This window comes from Schistocerca serialis, chromosome 6, assembly GCF_023864345.2.
Source record: "Schistocerca serialis cubense isolate TAMUIC-IGC-003099 chromosome 6, iqSchSeri2.2, whole genome shotgun sequence".
NCBI lineage: Eukaryota > Metazoa > Arthropoda > Insecta > Orthoptera > Acrididae > Schistocerca > Schistocerca serialis.
This window is the reverse complement of record NC_064643.1, coordinates 603205216-603223267: the sequence shown is the minus strand read 5'-3', so window position 1 is coordinate 603223267 and position 18052 is coordinate 603205216. Positions and strand designations below refer to the sequence as shown.

General features: G+C 39.8%; 1 protein-coding gene across 2 annotated transcripts in view; it reads right to left on the bottom strand.

Annotated features, from left to right (window-relative positions):
• Positions 1-18052, bottom strand: part of LOC126484262 (N-alpha-acetyltransferase 35, NatC auxiliary subunit) — a 145205-nt gene that overhangs the window by 41129 nt on the left and 86024 nt on the right. For both annotated transcript variants that reach the window (XM_050107683.1, XM_050107682.1), the window contains 2 exons: positions 15669-15867; positions 14989-15170 (listed from right to left, as the gene is read on the bottom strand). In XM_050107683.1, the coding sequence (XP_049963640.1) occupies positions 14989-15170; positions 15669-15867 (381 nt within the window). The remainder of the gene's footprint in view (positions 1-14988; positions 15171-15668; positions 15868-18052) is intronic.

Sequence of the window (18052 nt, the reverse complement as noted above, 5' to 3'; positions counted from 1 at the left end):
GCTGTACTGACAGATAATTATTCTGGGACTTTATAGTCAAACATTAGCAATCGGCAGTCAGTGTATATAATGAAGATGTGGTTTTTGCCCACAGAGATAATGTATCTTTTTCCCTCATAGACAGCCAAGAGCACTGTATAAAATGGCAGCAAAGAATATTGTTGTTCTGTTGTTTTTTTGGATGAAAAGCCTACGGGCTCCCAGGCTCCACTGACGCACTGCTGCAGAACCGCAACCAGAGAGTGGGCTAAAACATTACCAAAAGCACTAGGGCTACAGTCATGTAAGTGTCCACAAAACATCAACAAAGGTTATAGAGAAATTCAGGTCCTTAGCAATTCATTAATAATCTCTTGGAAGGTCTGTGCATTGCTGCACAGAGCACACAACATGTAAGTCAGTGCTGTAATTCTGTATTTGGCTGTAACCATGAGGTTCAGAATGAGAAAAAAATATATAACTGAAAAGGTAATGTGTTTAACCTCCAAGGTATCACATTAGGTAGTGGTCTGGGATTGTCCAAGTATTTAGTACTCTACATGGTGTTACAAAAAGGTACGGCCAAACTTTCAGGAAACATTCCTCACACACAAATAAAGAAAAGATGTTATGTGGACATGTGTCCAGAAACGCTTAATTTCCATGTTAGAGCTCATTTTAGTTTCGTTCTTCCACCTACGCTCAATGGAGCACATTATCATGATTTCATACGGGATACTCTACCTGTGCTGCTAGAACATGTGCCTTTACAAGTACGACACAACATGTGGTTCATGCACGATGGAGCTCCTGCACATTTCAGTCGAAGTGTTTGTACGCTTCTCAACAACAGATTCGGCGACCGATGAATCGGTAGAGGCGGACCAATTCCATGGCCTCCACAGTCTCCTGACCTCAACCCTCTTGACTTTCATTTATGGGGGCATTTGAAAGCTTTTGTCTATGCAACCCCGGTACCAAATGTAGAGACTCTTCGTGCTCGTATTGTGGACGGCTGTGATACAATACGCCATTCTCCAGGGCTGCATCAGTGCATCAGGGATTCCATGCGACGGAGGGTGGATGCATGTATCCTCGCTAACGGAGGACATTTTGAACATTTCCTGTAACAAAGTGTTTGAAGTCACACTGGTACGTTCTGTTGCTGTGTGTTGCCATTCCATGATTAATGTGATTTGAAGAGAAGTAATAAAATGAGCTCTAACATGGAAAGTAAGCGTTTCCGGACACATGTCCACATAACATATTTTCTTTCTTTGTGTGTGAGGAATATTTCCTGAAAGTTTGGCCGTACCTTTTTGTAACACCCTGTATAATCATCACACACTCACCAGAATCTGGCTTCTGTGCTACCAGATGCAACAATAATGCCCATGGGCTATATGCGTGTCCTAAGTCTTCCTGACCCAGTATGTTAAATTTCCAAAGTTTATCATGGGGCAAGACACAGTTATAGAGAGAAGACAGGATGGCCAGCTCTGTCTATTTTTGGTGCACTTTTGTTTGGCATAGGTGATGGAGGTGGGTGTCTGGCACACCCAATAATCAATGCACAGTCCATTAACAGATGCACAAGAATTGATCGGAATTTACATCAACGTCTACATGACTGTTTTGCAAGTCATACCTAAGTGCCTCGCAGAGGGTTCATTGAACCATTTTCATTCTATTTCTCAACCGTTCCACTCTCAAACAGTGCATGGGAAAAATGAACACTTACATCTTTCCATGCAAGCTCTGATTTATCTTACTTTATTACAAAGAACATTTGTCACTATGTAGGTGGGTGTCAACAAAATATTTTCAAAGTCAGAAGAGAATGTTGGAGATTGAAATTTCATGAAAATATCTTGCCGCAACAACAAAAAACTTTGTTTTAATGACTGCCACCCCAACTCATGTATTATATCCATGAAATCCTCCCCTAACTTGCAATAATACAAAATGAGCTGTCCTACTTTGAACTTTTTTGATGTCCTCTGTCAATCCTATCTGGTATGGATCCAACACTACACAGCAATAATTTAGCAGAGGAAAACCAGTGTGGTGTAGGCAGTCTCTTTAGTGGATCTATTGTGTCTTCCAAGTTTTTTTGCCAATAAAATGCCTTCTCCACAACATTATCTATGAGATCATTTAATATTGTTTGTAACTGTTATTGCTAGGTATTTTGTTGAATTGACGTACTTTTGATTTGTGTGATTTATCGCGTAACCAAACTTTAATGGATTTATTTCAGTACTCTCATCGATCACCACACACTTTTTAAAAGTTCAACTGTCACTTTTCGCACCATACAGATACCTTCTTTAAATCATTTTACAATTGGTTTTATTTTCTGATGACTTAACTAGATGGTAAATGACAGAATCATCTGCAAACAATCTAAGCGGGCTGTTCAAATTGTCTTCTATATCATTTCTATAGATTAAAAACAGCAGAGTGCTTATAACACCTCCTTGGGGGACGCCAGATATCACTTTTCTTTTATTCAATGACTTCCTGTCAACTACAAACTGTGACCTACCTGACACGAAATCAGAAATCCAGTTGCACAACTGGGACAATACTTCATGAGGGTGCAATCTGATTAAAAGCTCTCGTCAGGAATGTGTGGGGCGGCGGGTGGAAATTATTATTGTTGTTATTTAATTGTAGAATGTACATTTACATTTACATTTACATTTATACTCCGCAAGCCACCCAACGGTGTGTGGCGGAGGGCACTTTACGTGCCACTGTCATTACCTCCCTTTCCTGTTCCAGTCGCGTATGGTTCGCGGGAAGAACGACTGTCTGAAAGCCTCCGTGCGCGCTCTAATCTCTCTAATTTTACATTCGTGATCTCCTCGGGAGGTATAAGTAGGGGGAAGCAATATATTCGATACCTCATCCAGAAACGCACCCTCTCGAAACATGGCGAGCAATCTACACCGCGATGCAGAGTGCCTCTCTTGCAGAGTCTGCCACTTGAGTTTATTAAACATCTCCGTAACGTTATCAAGGTTACCAAATAACCCTGTGACAAAACGCGCCGCTCTTCTTTGGATCTTCTCTATCTCCTCCGTCAAACCGATCTGGTACGGATCCCACACTGATGGGCAATACTCAAGTATAGGTCGAACGAGTGTTTTGTAAGTCACCTCCTTTGCTGATGGACTGCATTTTCTAAGCACTCTCCCAATGAATCTCAACCTGGTACCCGCCTTACCAACAATTAATTTTATATGATCATTCCACTTCAAATCGTTCCGCACGCATACTCCCAGATATTTTACAGAAGTAACTGCTACCAGTGTTTGTTCCGCTATCATATAATCATACAATAAAGGATCCTTCTTTCTATGTATTCGCAATACCTTACGTTTGTCTATGTTAAGGGACAGTTGCCACTCCCTGCACCAAGTGCATTTCCTGGCCGATTAACCATATGTGGGGCGGCGGGTGGAATTAATTGTTATATAAATGTTCCTATTATTTATGCTGTCTTTTGCCGTTCTCAACACTGGCTCTCTAACTACAATATTGGCAACCAGAAAGTGATTAGCAAAACCTGAAGCCTGTAATTAGAATTCCTAGTGCCCACTTCATCTGGGAAATACACTTATAGCTACAGCTTATAATGCGCTGATGCAACTATAACTGTCCAAATTAAATGTTTAAGTGAATGCTCGCCATAATTTGATGATAATGTTCATCAAACACCACGCTAAATAATGGTAGAACGTATGTCCCGCGGCGGCACGTGAAAATACGACATACGCAAACTGAAGATAGATCATTAAAGTCATCCCAGAATTAACACATCACTCGAAAACGATTTCATGGTTACGCGTATCCCAAATAACTTATTACGGCATCCGAGGCTGTTTATAGCAATGATACCGACGCGACGCGACGCGACTCCCAGCACAGGTTGTGTGCTATTCAGCGTCTGGAGAGAACTGGGGCCTTTCTCTCTCACGCAGCGTTCTTATATATAAAGCCGCGGTGCGGACGGCTAAGGGAACGCCTGATCAAATCGGCTCTCCCGACTAGCCGCTGGGCTAGTAATGCACCACATTAAGTTATTGAATAAATAATCGCTTTCTTTGCTGATGGCCGACGAAGCTCTCAATTTAAATGTGCAATCAGCACACAGGTAAGTAATCATAATAAAAGTCTGACGTGGCTAAGTCAATTATTTTGGGCGAGAGAATTAATTTAATTACACTACACGCAGTAGACGAGCTCTGAACTTGCCCTTTGGAGATACGTTATCGCTACAGTTTTATAGTTATTCAATTGAAACTTCTCACATGTTTATGATTATAGCGGATCTCCCTTCTACTTAAATTTAAACATACTAGCCTAATTTATTCGCCTACTTAATCTATCTCGCTTACTTAATTTCTAAGACAAAAACCAGAAAAATATATATTTCAACTAAAATTTTAATTTGTGAGACCCAAAATACTGTTTCTACTAAATTATTATGAAAAAGGAATCTAAATATAATTTTTTAAGTTTCTAGCTCTTTTCTGTTGCGCCAATGATTTTTACAGAAAAACGTCCAAATTTCGAAAATGGTTAAAGTTATTGAACTGATATTCAACACGTATTGATTTAGTATTACTCCAGACATGCTAGAAACGTTTCAGGTTATTTACCTGATTTTTAAAGTATTGCGCAACATTTATGACGTCAGAGCTAATTTGGCACACAATGGAAAGACTGATGTGAATTTTATACAGCGTGAGTAGGCTGCTTCCCTACAAATGGAATCAAAAGCCTTTTGGAAACCTAGAAATATAGCTGTCAATAGCACCGCAGGAGTAGACAGCATTCCATTAGAACTACTGATAGCCTTGGGAGAGCCAGCCCTGACAAAACTCTGGTGAGCAAGATGCATGAGACAGGCAATATACCCTCAGACTTCAAAAAAGAATATAATAATTCCAATCCCAAAGAAAGCAGGTGCTGACAGATGTGAAAATTACCAGTTTAATAAGTCATGGCTGCAAAATACTAATATGAATTCTTTACAGACGAATGGAAAAAATGCTAGAGGCCTACATTGGGGAAGATCAGTTTGGATTCTGTAGAAATTTTGGAACACATCAGGCAATACGGACCCTAGAATTTGTCGTAGAAGATAGATTACAGAAAGGCAAACCTACATTTCTAGCATTTGTAAACTTAGAGAAAGTGTTTAACAGTGTTGACTCGAATACTCTCTTTCAAATTCTGAAGGTGGCAGGGGTCCAATACAGGGAGCCACAGGCTATTTACAATTTGTATAGAAACCAGATGGCAGCTATAAGACTTGAGGGGCATGAAAGGGAAGCAGTGGTTGGGAAGGGAGTGAGACACGGTTGTAGCCTATCCCCAATGTTAGTCAATCTGTATATTGAGCAAGCAGTAAAGGAAACAAAAGAAAAATTCGGAGTAGGTATTAAAATCCATGGAGAAGAAATAAAAACTTTGAGGTTAGCCGATGCATTGTAATTCTGTCAGAGACAGCAAAGGACTTGGAAGAGCAGTTGAACGGAATGGACATTGTCTTGAATGGAGGATATAAGAAGAACAGCAACAACAGCAAAACTAGGATAATGGAATGTAGTCGAATTAAGTTGGGCGATGCTGTGGAAATTAGGTTAGGAAATGAGACACTTAAAGTAGTAAAGGAATTTTGCTATTTGGGGAGCAAAATAACTGATGATTGTCGAAGTAGATAGGATATAAAATGTAGACTGGCAATGGCAAGGAAAGCGTTTCTGAAGAAGAAAAATTTGTTAACATCGAGTATTGATTTAAGTGTCAGGAAGTCATTTCTGAAAGTATTTGTGTGGAGTGCAGCCATGTATGGAAGTGAAACATGGATGATAAATAGTTTAGACAAGAAGAGAATAGAAGCTTTCGAAATGTGGTGCTACAGAAGAATGTTGAAGATTAGATGGGTGGATCACATGACTAATGAGGAGGTACTGAATAGAATTGGGGAGAAGAGAAGTTTGTGGCACAACTTGACTAGAAGAAGGGATTGGTTGGTAGAACATGTTCTGAGGCATCAAGGGATCACCAATTTAGTATTGGTGGGCAGCATGGAGGGTAAAAATCGTAGAGAGAGACCAAGAGATGAATACACTAAGCAGATTCAGAAGGATGTAGGTTGCAGTAGATACTGGGAGTTGATGAAGCTTGCACAGGATAGAGTAGCATGGAGAGCTGCATCAAACCAGTCTCTGGACTGAAGACGACAACGACAATGACGACGACAACAACAGCACTCAGTACTTGAGGAGAATAGAGAGCTAGTTGTTTCACAAGAACAACATTTCTGAATCCATGCTGACTATGCATCAACAGATCATTTTTCTCAAATTAATTCTTAATGTTCAAACACAGTATATGTTCCAAAATCCTACTGCAAATCAATGTCAGTGATATGGGTCTGTAATTCATCAGACTAATACTACTACTACTACTACTACTACTACTACTGCCTCTCTCAAGTATTGGTGTGACCTGTGCACCTTTCCAGTCTTTAGATATAAACTTTTCATCGAGCAAGCGGTTGTTTATGATAAGTACAGAGCTATTTTATCAACATACTCTGAAAGGAATCTGACTGGTATACAATCTGGACTGGAGGACTTGATTCTATTAAGTGATTTAAGATGTTTTGCTTCACGGAAAATATCTACCTCTAAGTAACTCGCGTTGGTAGTAGATCTTGATTCAAGTTCTGGGAAACTGTGTTTTGTACCGCTGCTTTAGTGGCACTGTCATTGGTAACATTATCAACGCTGCTGCACAGGGAAGATATTGACTGTATCTTGCCAGTGGAGTACTTCACATATGACTAGAATCCCTTTGGATTTTCTGGCAGATTTCAAGAGATGGTTTCATTATGGGAACAATCAAGAACATTCCACATTGAAGTTTTTGCTGCATTTCGAGCTTATCTAACAGTTTGCTAATCTTGGAGATTTTGCATTCTTTTAAATTTGGCATGCTTTTTCGTTGCTTCTGCAACAATGTTCTAACCTGTTTTGCATGCTACTGGAGGTCAGTCCTGTCTCTTATTAATCTATTTGGTATAAATCCCTCCATTGCTGTCGATACTATTTCTCTGAATTAAGGTGCAACTGTTCTACACTTACATATTTAGGGAGGAATGGGGCTGTCTCTCACAAAGGCTTTAACCATATTTTTATCTCATTTTTTGTTTAAACAGATGTATTTTGCATTTACTTTTGATGGGTTTGGGTGCTACAGTATTCAGTCTCATTAGAACGGTTTTGTCTCACTAATCCCTGTAATCTGTCGTAATGCCCCGTTTGCTTGGGATTATTTGTTGCGATGAGATTCTGTATGTTTTCGCAATCACTTCCAATTTGAGTGGGCTCCTGAACTAATTTCCAAAATACTTTTCAGAGAAGTCACTTAATATGGTTTCAGACAATGTTTTATGTCTACCTAATTCTTTGACATACTGAGGGTAAGTCCTGCACCCTGTGATATCCTGATAAAAATACTACACACACAAGTGACAAGAGACCACCTTGTAATGGTCTCCACAAAAGTGGGAGCATTAAGAAATTCCATTTTTTTTTTTTTGGAGGGGGGGGGGGGGGGGTGGAAGAAAATGGAGATGTGTGGCTTCTGCTGCCTTTAGAGACCCTGTGTGAACCATAAATTTTAGTGTCAGTGTTTCCTAGTGTAACGGGACAGAAGTAAGACGCCACACCTTGGGTGCCAAAATGTAGCAGGTCAGAAGTAGCTGCACAAAAATAGGAGTAAAATGAAAACACTTCTTTTTTCTCATTATGTGCTCAAGTCTTCTTTCGGTGTTATGGGTTTCAAGGTGGCTTGGGAGATAGGTGAGAAGTTGAGGAGAAGATGCATACAAACATGTGGTGAACAAACAGTTCTTTATAAATTTGTTGAGCTTGGACAGTCATTCAGAAGTGCCCGTCTGTACTTTGGCACAGCATTCTATCATGCTGTTTCCTCTTGTAGCAGCAGGTGGGGCAGTGCAGTGTGTGGTCAACACATGCTGCCAAGGAAGGCAGTGGGTTGACCTGGCATAGGCAGTATGCTGGGGCTGAGTGGACAAAGAAAACCGAGCACTTCTAGTGACCCTCTGTGGTGCGAGGTGGCTGGTGAAGTGAACAGGTGTGGAGCTACCCAGAGTCTGGCTCTTAACCAACAGCTAGAGAGTGATAGCAGACTGCTCATTGAGACGATGCTCAAGCGTTGGCTGTTAGAGCATGGGCAGTCAGGCAGTGGAGCCACACTCAGAGCCTGGTGATGGCTGTGGTGGTGGTGGCGGTAGCGGTAGCAGCAGCAGCAGCAGCAGCATAGTTACACCGAAGACTCCAAGGCTGATGCTGACACACATTGGGTGCAGTTTCATTGTCCAGCTGATCAAACAATGATGAGCTGATTTGGGTGAGTTTAGATGCTGCTGGTCCCTGCTGAATTCGTGGTAGTGGCTGCGTTTATGCGTCACACCAATTGACCTGGAACATGGGCAACACTCGGGATGGCTGTCATATGTAGCAGTAAGTCTGGCTGTCATAACTTCCTGAACGCCAGCCTGAGGGTTGCCAAGTGGTGCTCTGTTGACATAGAGGTGGTTGCTTCCACTTATCACACAGTTGACTGTGACTGTGGCCCTGATTATAGCTCTGAGTTCTATCTTCTGCTTCATGTTCTACTACAGTTTATTCCCTTACAACTCCTCCTTCCTAATGAAAAAATCTTGCTCCATTACAGGCAGTTACTAATTTACAAGTATTTACACTTTACATTTACAACTGCACTCACATTTAGTCCTTCACATTATTTACACTTCTTTTTTTGGCCACACTAGCACTTGGTTCACCATTCTCTATATTTTCATTTACACACTCTTCACTTCAACTCACTTTTGTCCTGCTAACAGTTACATGATTTCAAGTCATGGGAAAGGAATGTGCTTCAAGAAGGCACCCTATCAGCTAGTCTTCCCACTTAATATTTACATACGCATTTTCCTATTTCCCACGTTCTCTTATTACATACACTGATATGTCTAATAACTAACAAGAAAAACCCAGGAAAATTCTCTTGTATCACATTCCACATTAGTCCCACATTTTCACAAACATTTTCTAACACTTTCCAATGTTGACATAAGAAGACCACGCATTTCTTGATCCGTATAACTTGTTTACATTGATCTTTAAGCATACTATCCTATCGCCTCATCATTATGACCTAACCAGTAATGAAAGCTATTTACAATAGAACGGAGTCACTGGCAGTGTTACTATCTACGTGTACTCAGTCACACTCACCAGGCAAAATGCTATAATGAACACAATTCTCGAACTTTGTTCTCACAATACACAATAATACTTCACAATCATATTCCTCATGATACTTCATAATGAACCTCAGTATCTAAACTCATAGATTCCCTTCATTCTGAGGCCAGTGTATTACACTGCACGAGCTGCTCAATATCACCGTCTTACAACCTGGTTCACAGGCACTTCCCAGCTATGCACTGCCACCTCTCACCCCCCAGAGACTATTTCCTAGTTTACCCTCGTGCCCATAATATACCTTTGAAAAACTTCATAAAACTTTCCCATCACATTCTCCTGTTGTAGTGAATTCCTACAAGCATCATTGGTGGATTTACTGCTGTTATGTGCACTGTCTACAGGCAGACCTAGAGCAGTTTAATTGATGATGTGATGTCTAATGATAAAATCTGATATCTGTGTGGTACACCTAAGTGTATTGCTGCTTTGGGTCAGTGTCGCACAATGCACAGACAGAAAATGTGAACCAGCCAATTCCGTTGCGACTCTCAGACCTTGCTCTACTTAGTCAGTGCTGAACTACCACTTGCTACATCTAGCTTATATCTATCTATGTCTGCAAACTAAATTACATTCACTAACTTCATACTACACACTTTACTAATTATTCCAACTGCTAATGTTTCCTACAAAACTAAACCCACTAAGTACCAATGGATCACATATTCCAAGTAATCTAAATCTAACCTCAAAGCTCCTCTAACCTTTTACCTAAACTTTACTGCTTACAATATTAATTCTACTTTATAAAATTCCTATTTACAGGTAAAACTTATTGCTATTTTGGCCTATTCCTTCATCCTCTTGGCACCCATGATTTACCACATCTAAGCCATCACTGGTCTGTGGAATGAACTTTTTGAAGGCAAACCCAACAAAACACATCATTTAACTTGATGACAAGGCTGAATGGCCTTGTAAATTATGTTGCATACAGGTTACTGGCAATAGGGGTTCATTATCAGGTCTTTCCCAAGCACTACAACTGAGCCTACTCCTGACATACTGAACAAGGATACAAAGATACCAGAATACATTGATCCCATGAGTGAAAATTAAAATTCTGTGCTGCTACTCGCACATGTTACTGTCCCAGCTGAATCACTCTTTCAGTCTTCTGTATCAGAATGCTGCAGATCTCCTTTGTTGCCATCGATCATCAGTGTCACTTCTGTCACCCAAAATGTAAAGGGACAGAAGAAAGCAGCTCCACGATGGGTGGCAAAATGTAGCAGATCAGAAGTAGTTGCAGAGATACAAGAGTGAAACAGACAGTTGTTTCTTGTCATGGTATGCCTGGGTCTTCCTTGGACCAATGTCCAACGGTTCATAGAAGGCTTGGGAGACAAGTGCAACACTGTGGGGAAGCTGCAGATGAACATAAACAGTTCTTTATCAATTTATTCAGCTTGGACAGTCATTCAGATGTGGTTAACACATGTTTCTGGGAAGGAAGCGCACTGACCTGGTGTAGTCAGTATACCAGAGTGGAGATGACAGAGGAGGTCAAACACCGCACTTGGCCCTCTGCACCACATGGGGGCCGGCAGCAGTGACAGGTGTTGCGACAGGTTGTCGTACTGTCCGGAGTCTAACTCTGAACTGATGGCTAGAGAGCAGGGGTGGACTGCTTGTTGAGACGGTGGTGGAGTGTTAGCTGCCAGGGCCTGGGCAGTCAACAACTGGTGCCTCGTTCATGGCCCAGTGATGGCTTAGTGGCAACATAGTTATGGCAAAGATTCCAAGGTTGCAGCTGACATGGAATGAGCTCAATTTTGTTGCCCAGCTGGTCAAATGATGACGAGCTGGTTTGTTGTTGTTGTTGTTGTTGTTGTTGTTGTTGTTGTTGTTGTCTTCAGTCCTGAGGCTGGTTTGATGCAGCTCTCCATGCTACTCTATTCTGTGCAAACTTCTTCATCTCCCTGTACCTACTGCAGCCTACATCCTTCTGAATCAGCTTAATGTATTCATCTCTTGGTCTCCCTCTACGATTTTTACCCTCCACGCTGCCCTCCAATGCTAAATTTGTGATCCCTTGATGCCTCAAAACGTGTCCTACCAACCGATCCCTTCTTCTAGTCAAGTTGTGCCACAAGCTCCTCTTCTCCCCAATTTTATTCAATACCACCCCATCAGTTATGTGATCTACCCATCTAATCTTCAGCATTCTTCTGTAGCACCACATTTCGAAAGCTTCTATTCTCTTCTTGTCTAAACTATTTATCGTCCAAGTTTCACTTCCATACATGGCTACACTCCATAGAAATACTTTCAGAAATGACTTCCTGACATTTAAATCTATACTCGATGTTAACAAATTTTTCTTCTCCAGAAACGCTTTCCTTGCCATTACCATTCTACATTTTATATCCTCTCTACTTCGACCATTATCAGTTATTTTGCTCCCCAAATAGCAAAACTCCTTTACTACTTTAAGTGTCTCATTTCCTAATCTAATTCCCTCAGCGTCACCCAATTTAATTTGACTACATTCCATTATCATCATTTTGCTTTTGTTGATGTTCATCTTATACCCTCCTTTCAAGACACTGACCATTCCGTTCAGCTGCTCTTCCAAGTGCTTTGCTGTCTCTGACAGAATTACAATGTCATCGGCTAACCTCAAAGTTTTTATTTCTTCTCCATGGATTTTAATACCTACTCCGAACTTTTCTTTTGTTTCCTTTATTGCTTGCTCAATATACAGATTGAATAACATCGGGGATAGGCTACAACCCTATCTCACTCCCTTCCCAACCACTGCTTCACTTTCATACCCCTCGACTCTTATAACAGCCATCTGCTTTCTGTACAAATTGTAAATAGCTTTTCGCTCCCTGTATTTTACCCCTGAAACCTTCAGGATTTGAAAGAGAGTATTCCAATCAACATTGTTCAAAGCTTTCCTGAAGTCTACAAGTGCTAGAAACGTAGGTTTGCCTTTGCTTACTCTTTCTTCTAAGATAAGTCGTAGGGTCAGTATTGCCTCACGTGTTTCATCATTTCTACGGAATCCAAACTGATCTTCCCCGAGGTCGGCTTCTATCAGTTTTTCCATTCATCTCTAAATAATTCGCATTAGTATTTTGCAGGTGTGACTTATTAAACTGATAGATCGGTAATTTTCACATCTGTCAACACCTGCTTTCTTTGGGGTTGGAATTATTGTATTCTTCTTGAAGTCTGAGGGTATTTCGCCTGTCTCATACATCTTGCTCACCAAATGGTAGAGTTTTGTCAGGACTGGCTCTCCCAAGGCTGTCAGTAGTTCTAATGGAGTGTTGTCTACTCCGGGGGCCTTGTTTCGACTCAGATCTTTCAGTGCTCTGTCAAACTCTTCATGCAGTATTGTATCTCCCATTTCGTCTTCATCTACATCCTCTTCCGTTTCCATAATATTGTCCTCAAATAAATCACCCTTGTATAGACCCTCTATATACTCCTTCCACCTTTCTGCTTTCCCTTCTTTGCTTAGAACTGGGTTTCCATCAAAACTCTTGATATTCATGCAAGTGATTCTCCTTTCTCCAAAGGTCTCTTTAATTTTCCTGTAGGCAGTATCTATCTTACCCCTTGTGAGATAAGCCTCTTCATCCTTACATTTTTCCTCTAGCCATCCCTGCTTAGCCATTTTGCACTTCCTGTCGATCTCATTTTTGAGACGTTTGTATTCCGTTTTTCCTGCTTCATTTACTGAATTTTTATATTTTCTGCTTTCATCAATTAAATTCAATATTTCTTCTGTTACCGAAGGGTTATGTACATGAGGATGATAAGCAGCAAATGGTCTGTTCTTTCAGATATTCATATTGGTTTGTTCTATGGAAGGGGAGAGGGGGATTTCATGGTCACACTGCTTACACTGAGTATGGTATGAGTGTCATGATGTGACACTACTTTGTTGCATCCTGTGTTATGTCAGTGGTGGCAGAATGGCTCTCAGCAAGACTGAACCACAGTGCTAGCACTCAGCACAGAAGGTCTGTGCTTTGAAGGCCACATAGTGCATTTCCACACTTAGGAAGCATGAGCAATCTGGCTTATCAGACTTACCACTGTAGGTAGATAGTGGCTGACTCACTTTGTCTGCTGTTGTTGTTGTTGTTGTTAGTCTTGCATCTAGTGCACCAAACTGTTGCTGGCTTGGACAGAAGTGAGTTTGCTGCCATGAAGAAATTTCACCATGGTATTCGTTTCATGATTTCTGCTGACAACCTTGAGATTCCCTGTGTAAGGCAGCAACTTCCTCCTGATGCAAAATACAGTATTGTTTACGCTGGATTAACAGAAGAGCTAAAGGAGATTAGAAAAAAGGATGCTTCATCATAGGCTCGTTTACACAAGAACATCACAGAAACGTTCAATGAACTCCAGTGGGAAACATTTTACAAAGGGGGTTGTGTACTGTGGAGAGACTTACTCTCAAACTCCAGATAGCCTGCATTTGAAGACATATCAATAAACACATTTTCTACACACACTTCGTTTAATGTGTGTGAGCAAAATAGTGGAATATACAGAGTAGCAGCAACAATCTTTTTTCCTGTGCACTGACTGCAAATGGAATGGTAAAAGGGAAAATGACTCTGGTACATCATGTATCTTCTACTACCCAGTAGTTTGCAATGTGTAAATATAGAGGGAAATGTAAAAGTGATTCACTGTAATCTTCTATAGGGGTTACAAACCCTGCTGCAGAAAATACATTTTCTACATTTTTATTGACTGCCAACTGTTATATTTGCACTATCAGTACAGTATGAGAGGGATTAATGTCACCCACTAGTTAAGAGAAAAGTGGTTCACTTCAATGAACTGTCATCTGTTATTTTATGAGTTTGTCCTCACAACTTCTTGCATTTAATATCACTTCCCAAGTGTGAAAATCAAGTAACGCAAGTATCAACGCCACATCATTTTGGTGTGTGAAGCCATTTTTAATTTCTTAAATGTTGAAGATGTAGTGTTTTTCTATACCACTGAGGATTGCTGCATCTTTGTTGTCACATGATGAATCCAAATTTTGTCCATTATAACAATATTTTGTAAAAAGGGCATTGCTTTCATATAAAGTGCATCTAGTGCAGAAGGCACACTCCCATCCAAGCAGCTTCTAAGGATTTAAAATTTGCCTTGACATCCAGCATGAGTGTGTCATATGGGAGCATAGGTACTAATGAAGGGGTGTGTACACACTGTAACAGACTAAGCCTGCTAGCAATATTGTTAAGAGAAAAGCTGCAGATATTCTACATAATGCCTTTAACAGGAGGTTTTAAGGATGAAAAAATATGATTACACTACATGCACCTCTACAAGGGCATACAACAGTGAGCGATCAACAAATAATGTGAGGTTATGACTTACTATGTGTATCATCCATAACATGGTTACTCTGCTGTATTCCTCACAGGTATTTTAAGGATCCAAATAGAACATGGAAACTATAAAAGTTACTATTACCTTAATTTATGAACTGTCATCATATCACACTTTTAATTAGTCAACCATATCTCTCAAATAACAACAAAGATGTCTTTTTATTGAAGTACCTGTCTAGAAAAAGAAACACCTACAATATACTAACATTGTAAATGAATGAAAATACATAAACAGGCAGTGAACTTACAAGTGCAGAGTGGAAAGATGTGTAGTTAGTAATTTTGCAAACCACTTTCAGTCTGTTTAATAGCTCCTCAAAATATTCAAAGGCTTCAATCCGAGATTTTATTTTTGTATAGCGTGGAAAAGTTGGTGGCAGCAGACGTTGATTAACAAGGGGATCAAATCCCATTATTGTTGGATGATCGGCTGAAATGAAATTAAAATTAAAATCAGTGAACTATTTCAAGAGCTTGTGGCGAAAAATGACAGCTTGCATCACTTTTGTATATAAGGAGAAAATTAAATAATACAATAACTCTATTTATTTCCATCTATCTAATGCCAGAAGATATTTTTCATGCAAATACCAACAGATACCAGAAGACCAACAGCGATCCCTCTAAAAGTAATAGTTATAAACTTAACTCATAGGTGGAGTGACACTGAATTTTCGAAATTAGAATAATGAGGTTGTAATTTTTTGTTTCCAGAAAAAGATCCATCAAAAGTAATATCACAATGTCTGTAGGTGAACAGAAGGATTGCACTTGAGAAAACACACACACACACACACACACACACACACACACACACACACACACACACACACACACACACACAAACTGTATAACTATGCAGATACACACAAAAATTTCAAGGTGCTTTGAGTTAAAAGACAAATCATCATTTCAAAGATGTATTTACATTCAACTTCAGGTTGCACTCCACGGCCAACAGTGCGATGAACAGTAGACAACAATTCCAGGCAGCTGGAAAGAAGTCGAGGGCAATCAGCAAGAGTCGCTGAAGTTAGTTGTTGATCTCGCCGCCCGAGTGTGCATAAGGCCTGATATAAAAGTCTTGTTAGTTTGATACGTGACATCAATGCCACAAGATCATCATGCTGAAAGAAGAAGAAGAAAATGTATATTATCACCATAATTAAACTCATCTGTTAGAACTTTGCTTATTCTTAAGCATTCTAACAATATTATTAAGTAAAACACAACATTAAAAGAGTGACATTAATTACAAATATACTTACAATTGGTAGTGCAAATACTTTGAAATGTGAGGAAATAGCACAGTCATCAGGCACCAAAAAAGGTCAGTTATAGTAAAAAATTGTGTAGTTGCAAATTTTTGCAGAATGCTAAGGGAGAGTGTCATGAATGACATACTAAAAATCCTGACCAGTGGCATGTGAGTGATGGGAGGAGGGTGGGTTTAAAGGTCACTTTGTTAGATTATTCTCAAATAACTCTAAAGCCACAGCTTCTAGTGAAAATATTGTCCAGTACAAAATTATAGTACAGTGTAACCTCTCAAGAAGCCCACCCCTTAAAGCCAACCCTGTCTCTAAATGACTGTTTTTTAAGGAACAGAAATAAACTTCCATAAGAGCGACGTATCTTTATCCCCTTTAAGATGACCACCCCTTTACCCGACCAACAACCAGTCTTTAACTAACAATGTCCTCTCGTTATGACGACCACCAATAATCAATGAAGAGGGAATTAGAATAATGTATTACTGTAATGTTCCTTGTCAACAATCTCACAAATTTCATTGCCATTTTTACTTCTAATAGCAAACAGTTCAGATTTTTCCTCTGCAGTGAACGGTCATGCCTACTTCAAATAAAATAAAAGTAGTTGTTCTTTCACTACAACAGCGAATATCTGTTATTACAGACAGAGTGAAAAAGGAAAATCTCAGCATCAATTTGCAAGGGAGTTTAACTGTGGAAAAAGCCAAATATAGAATACAATTGCAAACTCCAGCAAGTGTGTTAAGGAATGGGAAGAAACTTCCAACAAAAATTCAAAGAAAAGATGGTGGCAACCATTTGAAGACATTAATAATGCTGTTTTAGAGTGGTGTAATAAAGCACATCATAAAGATTGCCTATTAGTGGACCGATGCTACAAGAAAAAGCTCTTAAATTTGCTTCTTATCTCAGAATTCCTAATTTCAACGCAAGCAACGGCTGGTTGGACTAATTTCATGTTCGACACAGTACTGTTTTCCGAGCAGTCTGTGGAGAAAGTGCAGAAGTCAATTAAGATGCTTTATCTGACTAATTCAGGGCTTAGTGCAGTTAACAATACAGGCGAAACTGGCGTATTTTCTAAAGCTATTTCAGACAAAACACCAACTGTGAAGGATGATCAATGTAAAGACACAAAATGGTGAAACAAAGATTAACAATCAGTCTTTGTGCTAACCTCTGTCGTGGAAAAGAAGAACCACTACTGATATATACAGCAAATTGTCCACTGTGCTTCCAAAACAATGACATTTCTTTGCTTGTTGTCTCTTGGCATGCTAATACTTGGTGTCTCTTGGCATGCAAATAAAACTGCACAGATGACGTGTGACACTTTTTGTTCTTGGCTGAATAATTTAAATTCTAAATTGAATATTCAGAAATACAAGATCATATTTTTCGTACATAATGCACGCCACTGCAGCGAAAAGTTATCAAATGTTTCCTGCCAACACAATGTCATGTGTTCAGCCTCTTGACCAGGGAGTGACCTGGTCTTTTAAGTTAAATTACCAAAAGAAGCTTCCGCATTTCCTAATTGCAAAGATGGACAACGCCATATCCTTTTATGATATAGCTAAGTCTGTGACCGCTAGGTGATGGCATCAGCTGGATTAAAGTGCGTCAAACGAAATGAAAAACGAAATAATTAGAAAATGCTTCATTAATTCTGATTTTCAGTCTTTACAAAATGTGGACACTGGACGAGGAGGAGGAGGAGGAGGAGGAGGAGGAGGAGGTGGCGAGGAATCAATAAACATCCACAGCCACCTGTGTGATGATGCCAATACTGAACTGGATATTTCTATAGTGAACAAAGAAATTGAATGCTTCAGTATCACTTTAGCAGTTGTTGTCATTAATTGTGTTTAAATGATTATGTTCAATATCACATTTTAACTTGATCACCTTTTAACAAGACCACCACTCCAGAAGACCACTTTCTCACAAAAATTCAAGGGGTCGGCTTAAAGAACTTTCTCTGTATATTAAGTTTCTTATAAAAAATGTCCTATTCATTTTTTTTCTTTACGAGCAG